Source organism: Lissotriton vulgaris, chromosome 2_2 (genome assembly GCF_964263255.1).
Source record: "Lissotriton vulgaris chromosome 2_2, aLisVul1.2, whole genome shotgun sequence".
Lineage (NCBI taxonomy): Eukaryota > Metazoa > Chordata > Amphibia > Caudata > Salamandridae > Lissotriton > Lissotriton vulgaris.
In genome coordinates, this window is record NC_141688.1 from 108,973,128 (window position 1) to 108,998,556 (window position 25,429).

General features: G+C 45.2%; 1 protein-coding gene and 1 pseudogene across 9 annotated transcripts in view; one reads left to right on the top strand and one right to left on the bottom strand.

The window, feature by feature from the left end:
• HERC1 (HECT and RLD domain containing E3 ubiquitin protein ligase family member 1) overlaps window positions 1-25,429 on the bottom strand; it is a 2,101,515-nt gene that overhangs the window by 291,338 nt on the left and 1,784,748 nt on the right. For all 9 annotated transcript variants that reach the window (XM_086959402.1, XM_086959399.1, XM_086959397.1 and 6 more), the window contains exons 64-65: window positions 20,227-20,365; window positions 8,808-8,989 (exon numbers count right to left, since the gene is read on the bottom strand). In XM_086959402.1, coding sequence (XP_086815528.1) covers window positions 8,808-8,989; window positions 20,227-20,365 — 321 coding nt within the window. The remainder of the gene's footprint in view (window positions 1-8,807; window positions 8,990-20,226; window positions 20,366-25,429) is intronic.
• On the top strand, window positions 17,847-19,373 carry LOC147729107 (uncharacterized; annotated as a pseudogene).

A 25,429-nucleotide genomic window follows, 5' to 3' on the forward strand; every position in this document is an offset into this window, starting at 1 on the left:
GACTTGGTTCCGAAAGCTGCAGACAGGCTCAGCTCATGCTAGAGCACCATCTCACATAATTCCAAGCACTCTGCCTTCAGGATTGTTAAGGCCTGCCATAGGAGTGACTGATAGGAGGATATGTGTCCATTTTAGGGTTAGATATAGGGATACTACATCTAAAGCAAAGGGTGATTACACCACCTTGCCCTAGCTGATTGATCAGCCAGTAGTTTCAGAATGGGATGGCCAGCCAGGGGTGGCATACTACATGCTGCCGCCCCTGGTAGGCCCTGGGTGCACCTATGCCCTGGGTACCTAAGGTACACTGTACAGGGACTGATAAGGTGACTCAGTATCCAATTAGATATGCACCTAAGGTACATGGTTGTCAATTTAGAGAGAGCACAGCTAGGCTGTGGGTCTTATTAGCAGGCCCACAGCCAGGGAAAGTCGTAAACCAGTGAAGCAAAAAGTAAAAATCGGGGGTGACCATAGGATTGCAGACCCTACTCTCCTACATAGTGCACGAGGGATGTCCGGCTTCAAGGCATGCGGTTCCTGTGACCGACTAATGTCGGTGACGGATCCACACCACGTGTGCCTCTTTTGCTTGGAGCACGACCATGACCCCAAGCAATGCTCTGACTGCCGTTTGTAGGTGCCGAAGGCTTTGCGGGAGCGGTCCTAAAAGCTGCTTGAGCGCCGGCAGTCGGCTCTGAGCCGTTCGAGGTCCTGGTTGAGAGGGAGGTAGAAGGACCAGTCGTGGAGCCACCACCATTCGTCCAAGTCATTGAAATCTTCGCACTCAGGGTCGGGTAAGTCTAAGCATAAAAAGAGGTTGTCACTCGGCCGACCTGATGAGGGATGCGGGTGGTGCCCCTCCCGCGGCTCTGCCTGCGGAGCCCGACGAGTCTACTCCGTGTTTCTTTCCCTTCCCGGGACATGGAGAGAATCCCGCCCAGCTTCGTACATTCTATTTGACACGTTAGTTATAGATTCCTCATCTTAAAATAGATACCCCAGGAATTCCAACTTCGGAGGTGGGTCTACGAACCAAGATCACACCAGAGAGTCCTGGAGAAAAGTACGGCCAAAGAACCCATCTGTCCGGACTTGACCATCAAGGCAGTAGTGTTTTGTAAAAGTGTGCAACGTAGTTGCCTGACAGATGTCATTCAGAGAAATGCCTCGTCCCAGAGCAGTAGTTGCTGCCGTCGCCCTGGTGGAATGGGCGCGCAGCCCCACTGGAGGTTCCTTCTTTGCCAATACACAAAATGACCCATCGGGAGATAGTCCGCTTGTGTACGGCCTGACCTTTCTTGGCACCCACATACCCAACAAAGAGCTGGTCATCCACCCGGAACTATTTGATGCGTTCACAATAAAAGGAAAGCGCACGTTTTGGGTCCAGACGGGGAGCCTCTCTTCCTTTTTCTAAGTATGCGGAGGCGGAAAGAAGGTGGGCAAAGCGATGATCTGTCCGATGTGAAAGGCAGTGACAACCTTGGGCAGGAAGGATGAACCAGTCCTAAGGACAACTTTGTCCAGATGCACAGAAAGAAAAGGAGAGGTAAAAGCCTCAGAGGACAGTGTGAGCCGCTCAAAGAAAACACACATTAAATAAGTTAAAACTAGGTTCAAGTCCAACTGAGGCATAACAAAGGGAATTGGAGGAAAGAGATGACTCCCACTGCAGAGCCCGCAAATGCTGCACTAGCATGATCGACCAGCAGGATGAAGGAGGCCATGAGGCCCAGCAGCCACAGGGTCTGTGTGACTGAAACCCAGGATAGAGGCTGAAAGATCGAAATCATAGCCCGAATATCCCGGACTCGCTGTTCGAGAGGATAGACCCGAAACCACGCTGTGTCCAGAACAGCTCTGTTGAAGAGGAGCTTCTGAGAGGGAATCAGGTGTGACTTCGGCACATTGATGGAGAACCCCAGCTAATGCGGGAGGTCAGAGGTCAGAGGTCGGCCGTAGTCTGGAGGTGGGAGACGACTGCCTGGGGTGTGCCCGCCTTTAACAACCAGTCGTCGAGATAGGGGAAGACTGGAACCCCTGATCTGCACAGATGAGCTGCGACCACCGCCATTACTTTCGTGAACACCCGAGGGGCGCTGGTAAGGCCAAATGGGAGCACGGTAAACTGAAAATGCTCGTGGCCTACCGCGAACCACAGGTAGCGCCGGTGGCCCGGAATGACGGGGATGTAAAAATAAGCATCCTGCAAGTCCAACGCTACCATCCAGTCTTCTGGGTCGAGGGCAGACAGACCTGAGCAAGCGTCAACATCTTGGACTTCTCCTTCCGGAGGAAGCAGTTGACGTTCCTGAGATCCAAGATAGGACGCAGGGCCATGTCCTTCTTGGGAACCGGAAAGCAGTGGGAGAACAACCACAACCTACTTCTGCAACAGGAACGCGCTCTATGGCTTCCTTGGCCAAGAGAGCCGTAACTTCCTGCTGGAAAAGGGCCAGATGATCCTCCGACATGTGGTGGTATTGCGGTGGCATGGCTGGAGGAGTATGCTCGAAGGGGATGGAGTAGCCCCTTCGGACTATATGCAAAACCCATCTGTCCCACGTGATGGTGCACCAGTGGGGGAGGGTATAGCAAATCCTGCTGCCCACTTGGGTTTGATGGGCCTGAAATGTCGGAATAGGAAGGTTTGGAGGCTGCTGCAGAGGGGAGGGTGGTGGACTGGCCGCCCACTGGCTCCTGGAATCACGACGGTTGTTCCCACGTCCCCAGCTACGCGAACGTTGGGTAACTTGTTGCAGCATGTGGCTCTGGGCGGGAGCGGGCACCCCTTCCCCTTCTGTAGTCACAAGTTGTGAAAAGTGGACTGCGCAGGGCGGCTGGTGAGGCCCAAGGACTTGACCTTAGCTCGTGAGTCCTTGAAACGCTCTAAAGCGTTGTCCGCTTTGTCGACAAAAAGGCAACAGCCATCAAAGGGCATGTCCATGAGGGTTTTCTGGACATCCCCTGAAAAGCCAGTCGATCTCATTCAGGCATAGCGTCGAAGAGCTACCGACTTAGAAATCATCCTACCTAGAGAGTCTGCGGTATCCAGCCCACAACAGATGGTAAACTTGGCCGCATCCCTCCCAGTGGCAATAGCCTGGGAGAGCACTGTCCGAGCCTCCTCCGGACACTGACGCAGCACCTGCGCAACCGAGTCCCACACAGAGTGGGAATAACGGTCCAATAGACATGCAGTGTTTACCGACCGCAGTCCCAAGCTGGCGGAAGAGAAAATCTCCTTTCCAAGATGATCCAGCTTCTTGGATTCCCTTTCCGGTGGAGCGGTAGGGAATGTGCTTTTGGAAGTAGAGGCTTAGACCACCAAGCTCTCAGGGGTGGGGGGTTGGGAAAGGAAAGTGGGGTCGCCCGGAGCCGAGCGGTGGCATCGGGCAATAATCCTATCCATGGGAGCCCATGTGCTGGGCCTGGACCAGGCGCCCAAAAGGACGTCAGTAAGGGCCTCATTGAACGGAAGCAGAGGCTCTGAAGATCTCACTTGCAGTTGAAGCACCTCTGTCAGGAGGTTAGTCCTGACTGCCACTGTAGGGAGTTCGAGGTTGAGAGCCTCGGCCGCCCCATGTATCACCACTGCTTATGACGCTCTCTCCTCCTTAGCCAATGTAGGAGGAGACAACATGCCAAGGTCAGGGGAGGTGTCCAGACCACTGGCATCCCAGAGTTCCTCTCTCCAGTCCTGTTGACTGTCCAACTGGTCAGTCAGAAGGTCACCTGATCCCTCCCAGTCCTCCTCTTCTGGGTGCCAATCTGGCCAAAAAGGGACGCCAGGAGTGAACAGGGGTACAAAAATCCCTCTTGACGCCGGTCCGGCTCCGTGTCCACATCAGGATGGATGCCGGAGTCGACACTAGCCAGGGGGGCCGACTGGCGGCAAATGCGTAAGTGGTGCCGAAGGAAGCGGCGCTGGTGGAGGCGTTATCAGGTCAACCAGCGCCAATACGGATCCAGGCCTGGATCCAAGGGGGGCCTGCGCCACCGTGGCCGTCGGTGGATAAGGCCTAGGCCCACCAACTGAGTCCACGAGGGCCCGAAGACGCACCGGCGGGTTTGAGCCACCCATGACATGCATCGCCTCATTGAATGTACGAACCTGAGCAGGATTCTCTCCGGGTCCCTGTAAGGGAGGGAAACGCAGACTCTACTCTTCGGGCTCCGCAGGCAGAGCCGCGGGAGGGGCACAACCCACATCCCTCGTCTGGTCGGCCGACTGACGAGGAAAAGTCGAAGAGTGACGATGCTTCTTCGACTTCTTCTTATGCTTGGAATTACCCGACCCGGAGTGCGAAGACTTCAATGACTTGGATGAATGGTGGTGGCTCCGCGACCGGTCCTTCTAACTCCCTCGCGACCTCGAAATGTGCAGAGCCGACTGCCGGCGCTGAAGCAGCTTTCGGGACCACTCCCGCAAAGCCTTCGGCACCACCGACCGGCAGTCGGAGCACGACTTGGGGTCGTGGTCACGCTCCAGGCAAAAGAGGCACACCCGGTGCGGATCCGTTACCGACATCAGTCGGTCACAGGAACCGCATGCCTTGAAGCCGGGCACTAGGAGTCGATGGACTCAAAAAAGAAGTTGACAAAGGTCGAGAAAAAGTCAGTCAAAAAGTGACTGGAAGTACCGCTCTCTCCGGATCTGCGTTGGCTGGAACGGAAAAAGAAAGAACGGACGTCAGCGGGCGAGGACGGAGTCCAAGTAGCTACAGCGACGTCATCCCGGCGACACAACGCCAACGACGAACACACACGCGACCAACGCCACCTTCCGACGAGCAGAGGTACTGCTGACGAAAAAGCTTTCCGGATCCAGTCTGACACCTGGGGGTAATTCTAAGTAAGGAATTTATAACTGTGTTTCTTTCAGATAATTACTTTTTATTAGCAACTTTCATTTGGCACAGTAAAAAATGTAGGTTGTAGCTGCAGTGATAGGTCCATGCGTCAACTTTATTTTAAAAAAAACTACAATTCAATGCAATCACAAGACCAAATTTTACACTTGCTTCCAAATAATTTCTGCCTCATGTATGGGCCATTTTCATGCTGGAGAGTACTAGATCAGGTGCAACAGAAAATTAATGGCTTAATGTAAGCATAGAGGCTTGTGAGCAGTGGATATACCCAATCCTAGGCTCTCACCCCTTTCCTCTGCTGTAGGACTAGTTTTCTATATCCACAGTAATACACTGCCTCCTAAAATAAACTTTTTTGAGCAGACTGCCTTATTTCTTTCTATCAGAATTCCTTTCTATGTCTACCATCAGCTGCGGACTCTTAATTGGGGTTTCCTATTCTTTACTTATCTAGTGTTCTACATGTTACTTCTTCCAGATACAAAAGGTTTTACTTTTGCTCCTAGGTTTTCCATCATTGGAAGCCTTCAGTTGACAAGCATTAGAATATACCCGCCTTGGTGCGGGCTGCTCGAACACACCTCAGAAAGAGATTTTAGAAATGACTTAATAAAATAAAAAAACATCCAGGAGCATCATTTTCTGTTTTGTACAGTAAATGTGAATAAAATTAGGGACTACAAAAATCTCTAGGCTATAGAAATATTGTCATTCAAAAAAATGAAAACCACAACAGATAATTTTATATATAGGCATCACCCTTATCACTTGAGTACACCAAGCAAACATATCCATTATATTTCAGCCTTTATACACAAAACCTCTAATTAAGCATACAGATTCTAGGAATGCTCAACCTGCAATACAAAAAAGGAGGATGGACAGAGTGCTGAAAATTGTCAAGCATTCGCCCCATTCATAGATCTAGGTTAAATCCATAGTTTTTAGGCTCACAATGCCACCCCAGTTTTGACCCAGCCATATGCAAATCAGTCTTGACCCTGCTCCCCGGTCCAGGCCGAACTGCCAGACTAGGTTCTCTCTGGACCGGAAAACAAGAATCCTGGGAGCTGTTTTAGGATTTCGCCTCTCATCAGCACGGCTAGCTCAAATCCAGGTGGCATAGCGAGCACAGGACCCATGTCTGGGTATACTTTTCCCAATTACGGCAACTATAGCAACACAAAAAAGTTGATGGACGGAAATTGCACCAGCCGTTTGTTTAATGGCTGTAGAACCTACATCCACAGCAGTATCAATGATCTCAGAAAAAGGCCTTTCTCCTTCATGTAATATTTTCACAGCTTCTTTTCTTTTATCCTCAGACAACAACTCGAGGAAGGCTGTCATATCAGACCACATCTGTCACTCGTATCTCCCCAAAACGGCCAGCGCATTGGACGCTGTTATGGTCGCGGCTGCCATTGTGGTAAACCTTTTCCCCATGTTGTCTAGGGTCTTCCTTCTTTATCTCGTGGAGATGAACAGGTAGGTGAAGGATTTATAGATCGCCTCTGTGCTGCCTGCATAACTACTTAGTCTGGACGAGTATGCACGATCAGGCATGAGGGAGAATTTTCGGGAGCTTTATACTTCTTGTAAAGACAATGAGAGACTGCCACCAATGATGCTGGAGTTTACATCTGATCAGACCTTCTTCCCAAATGTGAATGGATTTAACCGACTTTCTGGCTGAGTCCTTACATTGATAGAGAAAACAATCAGTTTGTTTTACTGGTGTAGGAAGGCCAAAGGGTATTGAGTCTCTCTCTAAAAGTTTGTGAAATCCTCTGATATACTCAGGAGGTGCACTAGTAGGTGGTGGTGTGGGTGATGCCAATAGTAGGGCAATGTAATGATCCCATTCCTGCTCTGAGATAGATTGATTCTGAGGCATCTCACCCTCCTCAGGTTGATCCTGTTGATCACTTTTCACATAATCATTGTGATCGGTGATAAGATTCGAGGTTCTGATCGGGGCTGGTGACTTGTTGGGGCTTGTTCCTGTGATTGTTGCACCTGAAGGCACCAAGAGTTCATGGAGGTACTGGCAGAGCCTGTTGAGTCGTCATTGCAATCACATTTACTTCATGGAATCTTTTATAATAGTCAGCAATCATATGATGTAGATCTGTCACTAATGTGATTGGCACTCTGATGGTATCCTCTTGAATATGAGAATGTTCCTTAAATGCTTCCTCATAAGAATAACGATCTGAAAAGAGTCATACTGATGCGACTTATAACCTTGTCTAACTCGAAAAGAAAAATCCCCTTTATGGTAAGTGGATGCATTCTTTGTATGATTTTCTTGACTCTCATCATCCTCCTGGCACTTCAGATGCAGCTGTGTGGGACTGGATCCTGGACCGGAGGGCCCATCATCTACCTCAGAATCAACTCATTCCAGTAGATGTGTAGGTGGGAGCGGTGATACCTCACATGGGGAGATGTCTGATGCTGTTGAATGATTACAGGTGTACCCTTCCTGGTGATCAAAACTGAGGTTTCCTGAGCCATTTACGAAGTAAGCCTCATCTGTTTGGAGGCTCCTTGGATCTGGGATGAAGACATTTTTGGCACCAACAGTAAAATGCACGTCATGGAGAACGCCATCGACAGCTTCGTCAAAGAAGCCGAAGTGGTAGCTGTCTTTGTCGATGAGGCTGTCATCATCGTTCTTGTTGTTGCCGAGTCTGATGAGGCTGTCATCATCGTTCTTGTTGTTGCCGAGTCTGAAACCGTAGTTGGGGTCATCTTTATCGATGAGTTCTTTGTTGACGTGAGATCGCCAGTGGTCTGCTATCTTTTAAGGTATTTGCCAAAAATGTCCGGCAAGGTTTACATTTCTTTGGCTTATGAAGAGGGTATGAACAATACAGATATTCTTTATTTGTATGTTGTGAAAATAATCTTGGTTTTCCAGAAGATTTACATTGCCTGTATGCTATTATTTGACCCCTCTGATATGATGGTCAGTCAGAAAAAATACAGCTTAATAGTTACCGTGGTGCTGCTTGAAGAACAAATCAGAATCACTGAGGACAATTTGTCAAAAATAGACTTGATGCACTGAACAACTGAGCAGAGCTCAGGGAGACTCCCTCACACCTGAGGAGCATTTAGAAATCTTAGCTATGGTGGCCCTGTAGAGGAAGCATGCTCAGGGAGCTGAGTTCTGATTGATTGAACTCTGGTCCTTATATAACAATGGGAACTGGCTAACAATGTCACTGAATTTAACTGTTGCTTTTAATGATTCTCTATGCACTTCTTATAACAATTATCATCTGGACTCTTACCATGACGACGGGAAATATTTAAGCATGTGAATCTAGGAAAAAACCAATACTGGAGAACTCCTCCGTGCAGACTTAAGACATCTGCCTCATAATATTGCAATTAAGAAGTATGTAACTAGTTTCAGCACACTGTTCGAAAAACCTTCAAACTACAACTATGCAGTAGCCTATAGAAGTACACATCACATAAAAATGTAAAGCGCAGGTTAAACGCTTATTTTGAGAACATACATCATGTGTAAGTACACACATTTCTTTAAACACAGAAACTCTTTATGATGATGTACTATGCCATACCATGTCATAAGACCATCATTTTGAGACAAAAAATAAAAACTGTGAACAAAAGTACCCAACATGAGTCATTTCTAGTTCACATACGAAGGCTCTCATTACAAGTTGCCTTGTACTGAGGTGCTGCTTTTCACTGCTCCTTTCAAAAGTAAGAGCAAATCTACAACATTATTGTCTGAAAATTCTCTTACCGTACATGGTTACTATCACATGACGTATTTCTTCCTGGTCATACTTTGTTGAAACCCTTTGCTGTCTCATGATTAACATGTTAAGCGAGTGATCACATATCAAGGGAAACATTTAAAAGATGAATATTCTTGGAATGCTATACCTGTACAACCTCCTCGCCTTGCAATGCTTCTATTTGTCTTGGCCGCCGCTGTCTGTCGCTGTTTCCATGGCCAAGTTTTCCATAATCTCCATCCCCCCAGCTGAAGACCTCACCACTCTCTGTTAAGGCCATGGAATGGCCATCAGATCCACATGATGTAACAAGTTGAGTCACAACGAACCCTAATAATTAAAAAAAAAAATCATTAGAAGACTGCCATAAACACATGAGACAAAGTACAACATATTGTGGATATTGATTTCCAAATTCCATTACAATGAATTATATAATTTCACTTTTTCTGTATATAGAGGATTGGCCGCACTTTAATAGAGGTCTGAACAAGAAGAGAAAGAAATGCACTTAAGTACAAACACCCTTAACTGACTTGTGCTTGCCTTTGTGGTAATGTGGCAGTTGCAAAGTACAAATTTGGAGTTAATGAGATGTCACTAATGATATCATCTGGGACATTATGTGTGAGGTCTCAAACAATGCATAGGGCAAGTAATGATTGCTTTTCTCAGCACACATTTTTCTGCAGTTTTAGGTGAAACTCTGCTACCCCTTTTTTTTAAGAATTTATTTTTTTTAGTACTTAAGCACTCTACTCTACATCAACATGATTGTTTCAGTATAGTTTTGTTTCTGTTTTTAATTATATTCATTCTTCTCTTGTCAAAGCAACTGCGGGCAGAGGCCTATCCCATGCTTACTATGACTGCTCTGTACTAACTACTATAGTTAGGAAATTTCAGTGGATTTTAGGTTTTGTATTGTCACTGAAACAGTTGAGATTTGAAGGCAAATTCTACGATGCTTGTTAATGTATTTGTTAGGAGCAAAATTAAACACAATTTGACTTTAAAAAACAGGTTTTGTGATTTTATTTTTTTTAATGTATGATATGCTGCACCCAGACTTTCCCATCCAAACCAATGGTGCACAGCCTTGGCAGTGAGCAACAGACTTTAGGTGCAGGGCCTGGTGTACATCTATGCCTTGTGTCTAGTACCATCCCACCCAAAACCAGCTGTGAACAGTCTTTGGTCAAATGTATGGATGTTGCCACAGGGCCAGGCCCTGCCCCACCCAAAGCTATACACATGACCTCCAAACGTGCACAGCATGGTTACCCATCTGATCGTAAACACCTGATTACAGTCTTTGAACACTTGCACCAACCTCCAAGCCTTGCACAGGGGGTTTGTGCGGTCAAGTGTTGTGCCCATCTCCAAGCTCACACAAACCCTGCGCATGTCCTTCGCTAATGTGCAGCAACTTCTGTGCGCAGGGCTTTGCCTTCATTATTAAAGATTCAAGAAATGCCTTTCCTATTGGAATACAGCACAATACAATCATAAATAAAGAGCATGTTTTTGTTTGCCAATGGCGAGTGTCACTGTGTTGTTATATTTAGGTCAGGGTTACATTTTTTGTTTTCCTAAGACATTTGCTGCAGTTTGTCATATCCACACAAAATGTTCCAGAAGAAATGATCATTCACTTTAGCTTGTTAATGAAATGTTTGCGCTAATCTGTGAAGCGGAAGCCAAGAAAAACTGGGGTATCCCATATGTGTGATTTACCATATTAAATCCCATGTTTTTAATTTGGTGTCTGACACGGGAACAAACAGCAATGACCAAATTTATCAGAAAGTATGCTTTTTGTCAAAAAAAAATGTGTTCATGGGGTTTTTATTGAGGTTCAGCAGGATGAAATGAATATCTTCATTATATGACAAAATGCACAAAGTGTCATAGGATACCACCGATATCAGTTACAATTAAACACATTTGAATATACAATTTCCGGTGGTCTTCGTAACGACCCAGTAAACTTGAAACACATCTCCCTCCAACCCACCCCTACTCTTGTGCTAGGTCCCAGAAAGTAATCCCCAAAACGTTAAGGCGTAAATGATCCATTGAGGCTCATACTGCACCCATCTGCGAACACAATGCCCTCCCCTACTCTTCTCAACCAAAAGGCCTGGCAGGCATATCACACCATAGGGTCCCTAGGTGGGGACACATTCCGGGAGTTCCCTTAACTCAGACAACATGACAGACCAGGCTCTCAAGTCATCATTCAGGTTGTCATTCCTACGGACATGTCTCATTCGCACTTCCTCATCAGATGCCCTGTGGAAATCGAAAAAAAAATTTGTTAGCATAAAGCTGAAGCCATCTTGTTTGTGGCATCCACTTTGTTAGCTATATAATTCTTCTCTCTTCACTGTTGCTTGCCTTTCTATTCCGATTGTGTCATCAACTTAAGTCAACTCCTTCTGTACTGGGCCAAAGCAATGTATGTGCTAAGCAAAGGCCTGTAGCTGCTGAAATGCACCTGGTCCAAGATGTAACTGTCGACTATTTGTGGCTGCTGTTAGCAGTTCTATTCCCCCTCCCATTTTGCTGACTAAGTGATCTCCCATCTGCCCATGTTTGTCGTTAGTTATTCCTGTGCATGTTTGTACCTTCTATTTGTAAGTACATGCTTACTCTGCAACAAACTCTGTTTATAAGCACCATGGTCTGTGTATAAATTTACTACCTCCTAGAACACTTAAGGGTATTGTATTGTATGGACGTGGTCCCACTCATGAGTGATTAATAAACTTGTTCTTTGAATTCCAGCTTCAGTGCCAATCTCTATTTTGTTGGTCATGGACCCGTGGACAGAGAAGGGTGACCGCTGCACCGGTGTGCTCCTTAAAAGGCACATTTCCACAGTTTAGCGCCCGACTAGTGGGGCCTCATCGGAGACGCAGCCCTCCAAAGGAGTGGTCTTGACGGAAGAGTGGAATTTTGATGAGAAGATGTCCTGCACGAGGAGACCTTCGTCTTTGCAGCCAAAGTGATTTTTCTGTTTTTTTTCGATTTGACCCTCCAGGTGGTGGCCGGTCCCGACTGAGGTATCCTTTGGCGTTATTTTTGCAGTGACCATTAGGTCAACCAAGAGATTGGCAGTTGGAGGTTGGAGACTCTTGTTTGGTAAGGTCGCTGAAGCTGCACTCTTGATTTGCTTGGCCAAGATTCTGGCTTTTGTTTGTTTGATTATTTTTCTCTACTTGTGAATATTTTGGAAAAGAAATATTTTACAAAAATTTGGTAGCATGCCTGTTTCCAGCACACTCCTTAGGCTGTGTTGCTGTCTTGGAGGTACCAAAATGGATTTAGACAGAAGTCAGCCGGCTCCCCTAGAGGGGACACCTAATAGGCATATGTACATTAAAACTGGTATTTCTTCCATAATGTATAATACACTGTGGAACAAATATACGAAAAAGGATCCTGATCTCCAATGGCCAGTAATGGGTCATTTGACTTTAAAAAGATTCAATATGTATAACAGTGTTTATTTAAAAGAAAAAGTCGACAAAATATGTTCGATTGTGTAGAAAAGTGGGAGAAAGAAGTGCAAGAGAGAGTGAGGAAAGAAGAAGCTATAGCAGAAAAAGATCAGCATAAAACAAAATATCAAAAAGCATTGGAATTAAAAAATAAAGAGATGAAGGCAATAAAAGAAAAAGAGGAAAGGAAGCGTTGTTTAGAGGTAACTGGCCAGTACCCTATTAGGCACCACATTCATCCCATACTTAATAAACCTCAGGATGATTACATCGACCTCTGCCCCGGTATAAGTTTCCCTGTGCCCCTGAGGATGATCTTTCCGATGAAGAACATATTTCTTCAGACGATAAAGACATAGATAAGCAAGATGGGCGGCAGACTCGCTCCACTTTGACTGTTGATATAAAAGCCAATATTAGACCCACTGCTCACAAAGAAGCTTGTGGGACTACTTCTGCTCCAGATCTTGTAGCTATGGTACAGCAGTGGAAAGATTTAGAGCAGTTATATTTTGCAGAGAAGTTTACCTGGGAAGTAATACTTGGTTTTTGAAACGTTTCTAAAAACTTAGAGCCCAAGGATATTAATTCTGATTATAAACAATTAAATGATGGACTTTCCTTTTGTCAAATATACCTGATCTAATTAGGTGAGTAGTTAAATGAAGACATGATGCACTACATTTAAAAGCGGAGCAAAATTCAGTTAGTAAAGTTAAAACTGCGCAAACAGTTAGACCCCCGCGCCATAAGAAGAAGTTTCGGGGAAAGACAATGACCCTAGTGATACTGTGGTTGCTGTGAGACCGATGCGTGAAGCTGCACCTTTGTATGTTCCTCCAAAGGGTGCGGGAATAAGTGCGGATAAAGATTCAGATGATGCAAAGGGATATTTTGTCTATAATTGGGTCTATAGTCCTTGGAGTAGAGCAGATGGTATGGCTTTTAAGGTTGCTTTGCCCGATCCGCGGATCAATCCGGAAGCTTTCTATGAAGACGTGGAAGGAGCCATTAGCTCCTGCACAAGACCCTGCCAGATATCGATATGTTTTTTGGACTTATTTTGGCACCCGATATGTGGAGAACAATCCGAAAAATAGATGATAATGTCGCATATGGTGATACTTAGGTGAATTTAGAAGAAATAGATGCAGCTAGGGAACCTGCTCAGAAACCACAACAGGAGTTATTAGACCTTCCCAAAGTTATTGTGACTAAGTTAAAAACTCTCATACCCCCTAAGGAAATAGATTAGACAACGAAAGCGGACGAGTCAGTTTCTGATTTCTTTACACAATTTGAAGAGGCAGTGCATGCTTTTAGTGGGCAGTCATTAACAGCTGACACGGGTAAGCATTTGTTCCTCGACAAATTTGTTGCTAACATGTTACCAGAAATAGCTAGTAGCCTCAAGCCATCCAGTGTTTGTAGACCTTGTCTTCCCCAGTCTCACTTTTGACTATGGCCCAGTGTTATGAGCATCGGGAATTGGAAGCAAAAGGCAAAGAGGAGAAGAAGGTTAAGGACTTATAGACGAAAGTTATGTTGGCTCAAGTATATGGTCCACCATTCAGAGGTAGTGGTAGAGGCAGACGAGCAGTATATACCCCTGGTGTACTCCCTTTCTCTCGAGCAATCTTGTCTTCTGATCAGTGTGCTTATTGTAAAAGAGATTGGACATTGGCGTTCTGAGTGCCCCCTTTTGCCAGGTCAGCAGTTTCAGCGGGGTAGAGGAAGTATGAAAGGACGCCCAGGGAATTCAGGACATAGGGGCGGAATAGGAAATCGTACCAGATTTGAGGCAGTTGAACACGGACCAAATTATCTTAATACCTTTGATAGACGGAATCAATATCAAATGTCAGATTATTCAGCTGATGGTCTTGGGGATTCTGATTATGCACAGGAATGCCTAGGATGGGGTAAGGAACCGGTTGAGGTCCCAGTAGATCAGAAAGGTCCTTATGTTGATACAAATGTCTTGGGCTCTACTGATCGGTTTCTGGTTGATACAGGAGCTACTCGTAGTGCTCTGTCTTAAAAATTAGTTCCTAGTGCTCCCCTGTCTGGCGCAATGATAACATCAATAGGATTCAATGGGACACCTACATCTAGCCCACTGTCAGACACTTGCATTTAGTCTTGATAAATTCACCGCAGAATGTCCATTTTTGTTTTCCTCTAACACGCTGGATAATATTGTGGGTATCGATATGCTCAAATATTTTTGTGCTACAATATGTTGTTCCCCAGAAGGTGTGCGTGTTATTTTAAATGATAACTATCCAATGGTTGAGAGGTCCTGTCCTATTAAAGAGGATATCGCTCTGGCATCCGTACCTAGTATGTTGTGGGCTAAATCAGATACCAATGTGGGACAAATGGTTATCCCACCAGTACATATTCAAGTGAAGGAAGGTGCTTAATTGCCACGACTGCTCCAATATAAAATATCTCGGGAAGGCGAAGATGCATTGATGCACATTGTTCAGGATTTGATTGAGCTGGGGCTTGTGGAAGACGTCCCTTATAACATTTGTAATAGCCCTATACTTCCTAATTTGAAAAGAGACACTGATACAAAAATGTACAGATTCATTATTGATTTACAAGAGGTTAATAAAATTGTGGTGCCCCAATACCCGGTAGTCTCTGACATCACGACACTTCTTACTATGGTTTCTCCTACTGCCACTACATTTAGTGTAATTGATTTGAAAAATGCAGTTTTTCCAATACCTATTCATCCTGATAGCCGTTATTTGTTCGGCTTCACTTTGAATAATAGATCATACAGATTCTGTAGAGCTCCACAAGGGTATAGAGAGAGTCATAGCATTAATAGCCAGGCATTGAAAAGGCAGCTTGATTCTTATCCTGTACCGAAAGGGGTGGCTCTTATTCAATATGTCGATGACATCTTGGGCTGCTGATACCGCTGAACAGTGTAAAGAAGGAACACTGTCCTTGTTATCATTTCTTGCCTCTCATCATCACAAAGTCTCTCGGAAGAAGTTGCAATTTTGAAAACAGCAGGTTACCTATTTAGGTCACCTCCTGTCTAAGGATGGACGTGCACTCACACCAGATCGCATTCAGACCATTTTAGACACTCCTGTGCCCCATACTCAGAAGGACGTCCATGCATTGATTGGCCTTACTTCCTTTTGTAGGCAGTGGATCCTTAGCTTTTCGTATATTATTAAACCCTTGCTGGCCCTTTTGACTAAAGACACTCCAGTGACTCTCCCATGGACAACTGAATGCCAGAATGCTATTTAACAGCTATGTCAAGCTCTTTGTTCAGCACCAGTATTAGGAACTCCAGACTACACTAAGACTTTCACACTCTATGTACACGGGAGGGAAGGTTGTGCCCTCTCGGTATTAACACAGACACACAGTGATAAACAATGTCCTTGTGCATATTTCTCAGCTGCCCTTGATCCAGTTTCCTACGCGCTGGCTGGTTGTTATCGAGCTTTGGCGGCAGAAGCTGTGTCTATACGTCAGAGTGACGGAATATCTTGTCACATAGATTGTTTGTGTTAGTACCTCATTCAGTCGATGCCTTGCTAAATCAAATAAAAACACAGCATCTGACTAGTGCCCGTTTGACAGGATATTAATTGACACTTTTGGCCCCTCATATCACGTTGAAAAGATGTTTTACTCTGAATACTGCTACATTATTGCCACTTCCAGCTACTCAGTCTCAGGCACAAGAGTTACATGACTGTATATCCCTTACTGAAGAACAAACAAAGGGTCGTGTTGACCTACAAGATACAGCTCTTTCTAACATTGATGGGAAATTGTGGGTTGATGGGTCTTGCCTGATGGCAGTACATCTGCTGCTTATGCAATCACAACACTTCAGACAGTAGTTGAGACATCTCGTATCCCAAAGAAGACAGGTCAAGCAGCCGTGTTGATAGCACTGACAAGAGCATGGGAGCTTAGTACAGATTTGCTTGTTAGCATTTACACTGATAGCCAATACGCCTTTGGCGTGGTACATAGCTTTAGCCAGCTTTAGAAAGAAAGAGGCTTTCTCACTTCACATGGGCCACAAATAGTGCATGGGGAATTAGTACATAATCTACTTACCGCCTTGACCTATCCTAAGAAAGTGGCAATTGTTAAATGTAGCGCACACAAGAAAGTGACAAATAAAATAGGAGCAGTCAATGCCTTTGCGGATTACACAGCTCGGGAGAACGCTATGCAGCGAAGAACCACATCTATGTATATAGTTAATCACAGGCTGAACGTTGGCATGATGCCAGGCAAGATATCCTGGACATGCAACAATCTGCCTCTGTTGATGAATACGACGAATGGTCCAAGGAGGGAGCATTGGATGATGATGGCTGTTGGGGGAATAAAGAAATGACAAAGTGGAAGTTACCCACAGCCTATTTACACCCTATGATTCATGTGGCACATGGGCCAGCACATGTTGGAGCATCCTCAATAACAAAGCAACTTATGCAAGTTTGGGACCATCCAGAGATTGTCGGTATGGCTAAGAAAATAGTCCAGTCCTGTCTGATCTGTCTCCAGTATAATCCTGGAAAGGGAACACAAACTCCAACAGAAGGGTTTGCAATACCTACTGCACCTTTTGAGGTCCTGCAAATGGACTACATACAGCTTGAGCGTTGTAACAACCTAAAGTATGTCTTGGTAGTGGTTTGTGCCTTTAGTAAATGGGTGGAGTCATACGCTACGAAAGATAATACAGCTCTTACTATAGCAAACGTGCTCCTAAAGGAGTTCTTTCCCGATTTGGCATTTGTCGAGTTTTGTGGAGTGACAACAGACCCCATTTTATTGGGCAAGTTGTTGAGTATCTCATGAAATGGTTGGGAACTAAGCAGAAATGTCATGCTGCTTTTCACCCACAATCAGCAGGACTAGTGGAACGTTGCAACTCTACCCTCAAATTGAAATTGGCTAAGATACAGGCTTCCACATCTTTGAAATGGCCTAATGCACTGCCTTTAGCATTGCTATCCATCAGATCGATACCATATACACGATCTGGCCTCACACTGTATGAGGTGGTTTTTGAAAGGCCAATGAATATTTGGGGGATTCCTAAGCCACACCCTATACATGATGTACCCTATGCATAGATGAATGATTATTTGTCTCAGTTGACTGACAGTTTGTCTTCTATTTATCATCAGGTTCAGGTCGCAAGGTGAGGGTCACTGTTTGCGCCCTGGTGACTTTGTGGTTATAAAGTCCTTCCAGAGAGCCAGCTTCCTAGCACCGAGATGGTGAGGCCCTGAGCAAGTGCTGCTGGCTACCAGGACTGCAGTTTGAGTGACAAACCAAAAGAACTGAGTCCATGCGACACACTGCCGGAAGGTGTTGTGAGACCTAGTGAGCCCAGCTGCATTGGCAGATCACCGCAACATCTTGGTCACCGAGAAAGGGCAAGCGGTGTCACCTGAAGGATCAGAAGAAGTCTTCCTGGACCATATGATTCCTGGTACATCCAGATAGCTGCGATCCAGGAAGAAAGACACTTCATCGTTGAAAAAGACTGCTTGAGCCACTGCCCTGGGTGGTTAAAGCTTGACTACAAAGGGGTAGCCTTTTAGTGACTGCTCACCTCAATGTCTGCCCAGGACCTTAGGGCACCATCTGTTTTGTTGTTTATCGACAAAATGAATATACCTAAGGAGAAGAAACCAACTTCTACAAGAGTTTGTAGCAAAAGAACAATGATTGTTACTGGACTCACTTTGACTGTTGTTATGATTGCTGCAATAACATGGATTGTAGAGGAAGTAGCCCCTGTCTGTAATCTACGGACTGCTACTACTCCTGTCCCCATTAAACATCATTACTTCACTCTTCCTTATCATGAGCAAAAGCACAGAATGTCCTACCCCAATAAACCTTTCATTCAGATGTTGTACAATACACACAATGCTACAAATGTTACCAACTATTGAGTGTGTGGAATGATGCCAGCTCATCAGAAAAAGGGAGGAACGCCTTTTATTCCCTTGCCGTTTCCACATAATGGCTCCTGCAGAGCCTGGTTTGCATTGTTGTGGGCTTCTGAAGTTGCTAACATTACTTATGCTGATGTAGGAGGACTAAACGCTCAATTGAATAGGGGTTCTTACCCTGATGAGGAAGGAGATCCACAAGCTAATGGAACTGTATAGGAAATTGGGGAGTATCTTCGAGGAAATTCCTCTGCGCGCTATGTTTTCCCTAACACTCGAACAACCAAAGGAAATGGGCCTCCTGTTATTGCTGTCACTAGAGCTCAAGCAGATCTCTGTGTGAGCAGTACTGGCAGTATACCTGTGGAAAAAAGTGACTGAACTTTACTGTTTAATATTACTGGAATAACCAATAGCAACTTTTTGTCCTCACATAATACTTATTTCAATTGCAGAAGTAAAGGTTATCATCATCTACCTATTGGTTGGTCAGGTAGCTGCTACATGTCCTTTTTGCTTCCACCTGTGCATCCTACCATAAAGACTATAAACTGTATAATGACATTTCTCAGAGCTGTTTCAAGAGGACAATAAATAATGATGAGGTGAATCAAACTGATACTACACTGCAGCAGTACATTGACTTTAACTTGGGACTATTCTTCTTTGTTGGTGCGGCCTTAAACAGCAGAAGAATCAGACGTTTGACATGTGTTGTAGAGGCTGTAACCAATCAGACAGCAATGGTGCTTGGAAATATCACAGAAGAACTACAAAGAAGAACTACAAATTGCGAGAATTGTGACTCTCCAAAATAGAGTGGTCCTCAACGTCATCCTGGCAGACCGTGGTGGAGCATGTCGCATCATTGGGAGTAGCTGTTGCATTTACATCCCTGACCACGCCCCTTCTGTTTTTGATGCAATTTTCAAGATGCACAAAATAGTCACTGAAATACACCAAGATTCAGGGGCATGGACTTTGAATGGATGGCTATGGAATATGTTTAATGTATGGGGCTGGAAATTACTGTCAGCTCTATGTATATTTGTTGCTATTCTTTTCACTTGTTGCCTATGTATGCTTTGTTCCCTATGTGTTTCTACTTGCACCTTGTGTATACCGACTAAGAAAAATGCTAAGAATGTAAATGCCCGATTAGCAAATAATCAAGAAATCAATGAAATGATGCAGACTGACATAAATTATATTTTTCGTATTCCTTCAAAAGTATAAGAACATGTCTTCAGCATACGCTAAAAGGGTTTGCAAATCAGTCTTGACCCTGTGCCTCATGGGAACAGATCCGTGACTGGGGGTGAATGTTTTGCCATTGTGCAGCATTCCGTCCATCATCTTGTGTGTTTTGCTGTTTACCCTATGTGGGAAGGGTATGCCCAGACATGGGCCCGTGCTCACTAAGCCACTGGAGTCAAGCTATCCTGGCTGAAGACGGCTGATAGCCAGAAACCGGTTCTAGGATGCTTGATTCTGGTCCAGGGAAGACATGGCTTAGCAGTTAGGGATGGACTGTTCCCATGAGGCACAGGGTCAAGACAGATTTGCATTTGGCCATGTCTGAACTGGGGTGGCTTGGTGAGCAAAATAACGATGGATTAAACCCAGATCCGTGACTGGGGGTGAATGTTTTCCCATTGTGCAGCATTCCGTCCATCATCTTGTGTGTTTTGCTGTTCACCCTATGTGGGAAGGTATGCCCAGACATGGGTCCCGTGCTCACTAAGCCACTGGAGTCAAGCTATCCTGGCTGAAGACGACTGATAGCCAGAAACCGGTCCTAGGATGCTTGATTCCGGTCCAGGGAAGACATGGCTTGGCAGTTCGGGCTGAACAGTTCCCGTGAGGCACAGGGTCAAGACTGATCTGCATATGGCCATGTCTGAACTGGGGTGGCTTGGTGAGCAAATTAACAATGGATTAAACCCACATCCATGACTGCGGGTGAATGTTTTGCTATTGTGCAGCATTCCGTCCATCATCCTGGGAAATACTGGCTTTCTGTGCAATCAAAAATATTAAACACATAATATATCCATACTGTTTCATCGACTTTTAAAACTTAGGATACCTTGCAAAGCAGAGATGACTGTTAACACATGAAGGTCATCTGAGTTTCCTTGTCCCAGCCGACCATAGCTTCCTTCCCCACAAGCCAATACTGTTCCATTCGCCTGAATGACAAAAGTACAGTTCTGTCCACAAATAACCTAACGAGAAAGAGAAGAAAAATGTTAACTGACCAAAACACAGAGCACAATAAACACACTATAAAATGATAAAGGGCAGTAATTGTGGCATGAACTATGCATCATGTTAAGTGATGCACTAACATTTGACTTGTCAAGTGCTAAATTATACTTTTTGCTTTGTACTGAAGTCAAACCAGTGTTATTAGAGTAAAGGTGAAGCAGTACAGAACCATCACTCCACCACAAGTAACAATGCATCCCTTGGTTGTAACAATGCATCCCTTGTGTACAACAGAAGCTGAATGCTCAATCTAAAAGATGGCATACTTCATGCAGGGTTGGGAAATAATGCTGTGAATGAGTTGCCTGTCCTGGGGGAAGGAATTTAAGTAACAAAAGAGAACTATATGATAGAGACAACAAAAAGGAATCCTATGTCAGCTGTACTTTCCTGCTGCCATCACAGGGCTCGAAAAATCTGAACAATTGTACTAGTCCTGCTTTAAAGGCATCTTTATTGCTCATTTGCTTTGTGAACAATAACCTTTAAATCTTGTTATCTTGTCACATTTGCTCCGCTTTCAGAGACGGAGGTCAAGTAGGTTACTGTTAGGTCGAGGATATTTTTCAAGGTACTAGACCTGCAGGACTAGTACCATTTTTCAGATTTTTCGAGCCCTGTGATGGCAGTAGGAAACTACAGCTGACGTAGGATTCTTTATTGTTGTCTCTATCATGTAGTGCTCTTTTTTCAAAGACAGAGGACAAAAGTTAGTATGTTTTCCTACTCGCCAGAAAGGGCGAGTAGGACCTAAAAATAGCTCTACCTCATTAAATTTACCTCGCAAATGCGAGCGGTCGAATGGATTTGTCGAGCCCTGCATCAGCATTAGAGAAATAGGGAGAACGTAAAGTAAAATATCCATAGACTTTGCACGATGCACTTCACAGCACTATGATGTAGTAGAAATTAATTTGCACTAGGGCAACTCAATAATCCCCTAGGAGACTGAATAAAATGCTATAGCAACAAACATGCTCATGAATGAAACAATTCATAATAAAAAGATTTCTAAATTATTGAGTGGATCAAGAAAACCAGTCTTGCTCTCCGGCAGTGTAGGAAAGTGGGTTATTAGTTAAGGGGTGAAACCCTACTGTGATTAACACTCCATTAGCTTAGCACAAAAGTAGTTAGGCTTAACTTAGAAGCAATGTGGGAAGTATTTATGCACGCTTGAAGCAGTAATAAAGCGAAAACACAACACAAGAAAAACCCCACACACATTACAAAAAAAAGGGTAAAATGTAATTAATTATTTGAGACCAAAACAACAATAATCCAATCAGGAGAACCGAAGATATGCAATTTCAAAGATTTAAGTGAAAATAGTGCCTAGACACACAAAATGCCAACAGTGGTTATCTAGTCCCGGCGCAAATTCGCGGTACAAATTCAATTATGGTTCACACAAAATGTATTTGAAACTAAGGCCAACTACTGTAAATAATCCATTGTGAACCATATTTTCTTGTACATATCAGTCACTTTCTCACATTGCGCCTTCCACTGTTCTCTCAAACTTGTCACTTGCGCTGTCACCTTCATGTGTCAAGAGCACATTAGTGCATAACGTTTTTTGTGGTTGTCTTCGCATTGTTTGCCCACAGTGCTGATACAACTGTTATGTATTATTTCTCCTTATTTTAATTATATGCCATGGGCACATTCTACAACGAACCTCAAGTCTCCCGCCTTCCTTTCCTTGTAATGTCTTGCACATACATGTATATTTGCCCTCCTCAATAAATATTGTTGTTTGTTTTTTGCTAGACCAGCACAAAGTCGCAAGTTCAAGTTGACTGCAATGGAGCGTGGGTCAGATGCAAGGATCAAGTTATGCCTGTTGAACAAAGTACCTTTAAATCTAGGTTGTTGAGCGCTGCAAGATCCCACATAGATGATGTGTTGCACTGTGACGGTTGCAATGGGCTGCAGGCTGCGATGTGGGGTCCTACACTGAGAATGCATTGCGCAGCAGCGATTCCGGGGAGCTGCCGGCCTGCGATGCGGCAAGGATGGTTTATGCAGCGGTGGTACATGGGAGTTGTAGGGCTGCGATTCAAGGTCCTGCATCGAGGATGCGTCGCGCTGTGGCAGTTTTGAAGAGCTACTGGTTCCTGTGTTGGGGATGTGTTGCTCAGCTCCAGTTCCGTTGTGGAGCTGCAAGGAGATGTGCTGCGTCTAGCTCTGCCTGAGAGACCACAGATGGGCTGGCAGAGAAACCTTAGGCTCACTTCCAAGTGTCCAGGACTAGAGTGGTACAACTGGGGGGAAAAGACTCACAGCAGACAAATGTAAGCCTTTTCTGTCCCTGAGGCTCTGCTCAGGTGGCCAGCTAACTAACCCTTGGAGTCTCTCTGGTGGTCCTAGTTCAAGATGCAGGTCCAGTCCTTTTCACTCAGTCAGCAGAGCAGCAGTCCTTCTTGCGGTGCTTCAGATTCTTCCACAGGTCCAGAAGTGTACTGAAGAGTTGACTCCGAGTGTCCAATATTTATACCTTGTGCCAGCTTTCAAGTAGGAAAAGGTTGTGGAGGTTTCCACACCTAGATGTATCAGGAATTTCCTGCCTCCCTGCCCTAGCCCCAGCTTGTCTGGGGCACGATTGACTAGGGTCAATTTCTTCATGATGTGTGCTAAGGTAGAGCCCTTATGATGTGAAAGTGTGGTAGTTTACAGCTCGCCTCCCCGTCAAGTCAGAGATGGCCTATCCTGCCAAACTCTATTTCACCTGTGTCTCTCTGTCTTGGAGCAATATAAAAAGTCGAACTGCCAGCTACACCTATTCTTGTGACCCATGATACAGGCACTAGGACAAGAAAAAGCCAACTTTCTAAAAGTGGCATTTTCAGAATTGTCACAAAAATTCCGACTTTACCATTAAAGAGTGTTTTAAATTACAATTCTTGAGATACCAACCCCGATATTCCTACCAGCCCCCAACTGAAAGTTATCACTTATTAAATGTAAAAAAGCAACCCAATGTTATCCTATGGGAGAGGTTATCCTTCAGTAGTGAAAAACGAATTTAAGAGTTTTTACCTAACAGGACATATAAAACTTAAAAGTACATGTACAACTTTTTAAATACACTGCACCCTGCCTTACGGGCTGTTGTTAGGGCATACCCTAAGGGTGACCTCTTTGTATGAAAAAGGAGGTTTTAGGCCTAGAACACAAGTTACTTACCTTCGGGAATGATATATCTGTAAGAAAACATTAGTTAGTGATAGGTTCCTTACCTTAGAATTAACCCCAGGTGTCAGACTGGATCCGGAAAGTTTTCATCAGCAGTACCCCTACGTCTCGGAAGGTGACGTCGTGCGGCTCCGCATCCGTTGTTGTCATCGGGATGACGTCACAGCAGCTGATTAGATGCCGCCCTCGGGCGCTGACGTCAGTTCTTTATTTCTCCAGGCGAAAAAGCGCAGATCCAGGAAGAGCAAGTACCCCCAGTCACTTTTAGACAGAGTTTTTGAGATTTTTTTTCTCTCCATTTTTCAAGTCTATCGACTCCTGGTGAAAAGTAGGGACCGCCGCGAAATTCCAGTCAGGCCGTGGAAGGCCCGACGAGGCCTGAAGCCGGGGAAGCCGCTCTGCCGGCCTCACGTGTCGGGGGCGCGTCAAGCCACGCCCCCGCCGCGCAGTGATTGGCCACGTGGCCAAGCCCCCTCCGGAGCCGTATCTCGATTGGTTCCCGGGACGTGGGCACTCCAGAAGGCCCGGGAACAGCCTGCATCCACCGAGGAAGGGCAGCGGAGCCCCTTCCTGCCACAAACAACGCCGGACCTCACTAGAGGGCTTTGAGAGGAGCCAGAGCCCTTCCCCCAGCACCCTGAGCATACGCAAGGGCCCGAGAGGCCGAAGGGAAGAAGGTAAACCCCGGGGAGGTGGGTGGAAGGCCGGAGAAGGCCCGAGTTCGCCCCTGCCCCGGGGCAGACTGTTGTTGGGCCCCGTTGGCCCGGATTAACGGCGAAGAGTCAGCAAACCCCCAGGGAGGAGGGCGAAAGATCCCAGGAGGCCCTGAGTTCGCCCCTCCCTGGGGAAAACTGGTGACTGGTCCTCGTTGGCCCTAGTTAGCCCCAGAGAATGCCCTGACCAGGGCCAGGGCCCCTAAACACACCGTGAGGGCCTCACTTGGTAAAATGTTAACCCCTGCCTGGGGTACTGTGGAATGCCAGTTACTGTAGCCTTATGCATGGCTTGTTATGGTGATTAATGAAATGCTCATTTTCAGCCTGATGCAGGGCTTATTGGGGCCTTATTAAATCTGTGGTGCTGAGTAATGGAATGGTGGTAATTTCCTAATGAAAGGCTGCTTGCTGAAACGTTTTACTCTCACCTGCTGACAGGGTTAATCCTTATTAGGGAATGTTTGGGTTTTGCCTGATGTGTAAGCTTACCTGATGCCTAGGTTATTCATTGCTGCATGAAGTCCCTCTGCCGAATGCAAAGTCGAGGAAATGTTTTTATGCACAAGCCAAGTTTTATATGTTTAAAGAAATGCATATTTTCAACAAATGCTTGGCTCTCTTTGCCTAAGGGAATGTGTAGTCCTGATCCAGGAAATGCTTATACCTACTGAAAGGTTTCACCTCCGCTAATTAACTGTGCTACATGTAATGAAAGGGTTCTGCTAATCTAATAAGAGGTTTACTCTTGGTCAATGAAATGTTGATGCTGCATATCCTGAATGCCCTCAGTACGCCATAAAGTGTTTATCCCTGGCACATGGCTTATTCTAGGATAATGAGATGCTTATTCTTCCCTGGTTAGGGGCTGTTATGAGATGCCTGGCTAATATAGTCCAATTAATTAAGTATTTTCCCCATGCTTATGGGATGGTTTGCCTATGTTGAACTGACGGTTCTCCCTGCCCCAGTGTTCTAACTTCTACCTACCAGCAGGGTTACTCTTGGGCGCGGAAATGTTTATGCCTGCTTAGTGTAGGCACCGAAATGTTGATTCTGACCTACTGACATGTTTACTGTGTGTCAAGAAATGTCATTTCTTCCCTGATA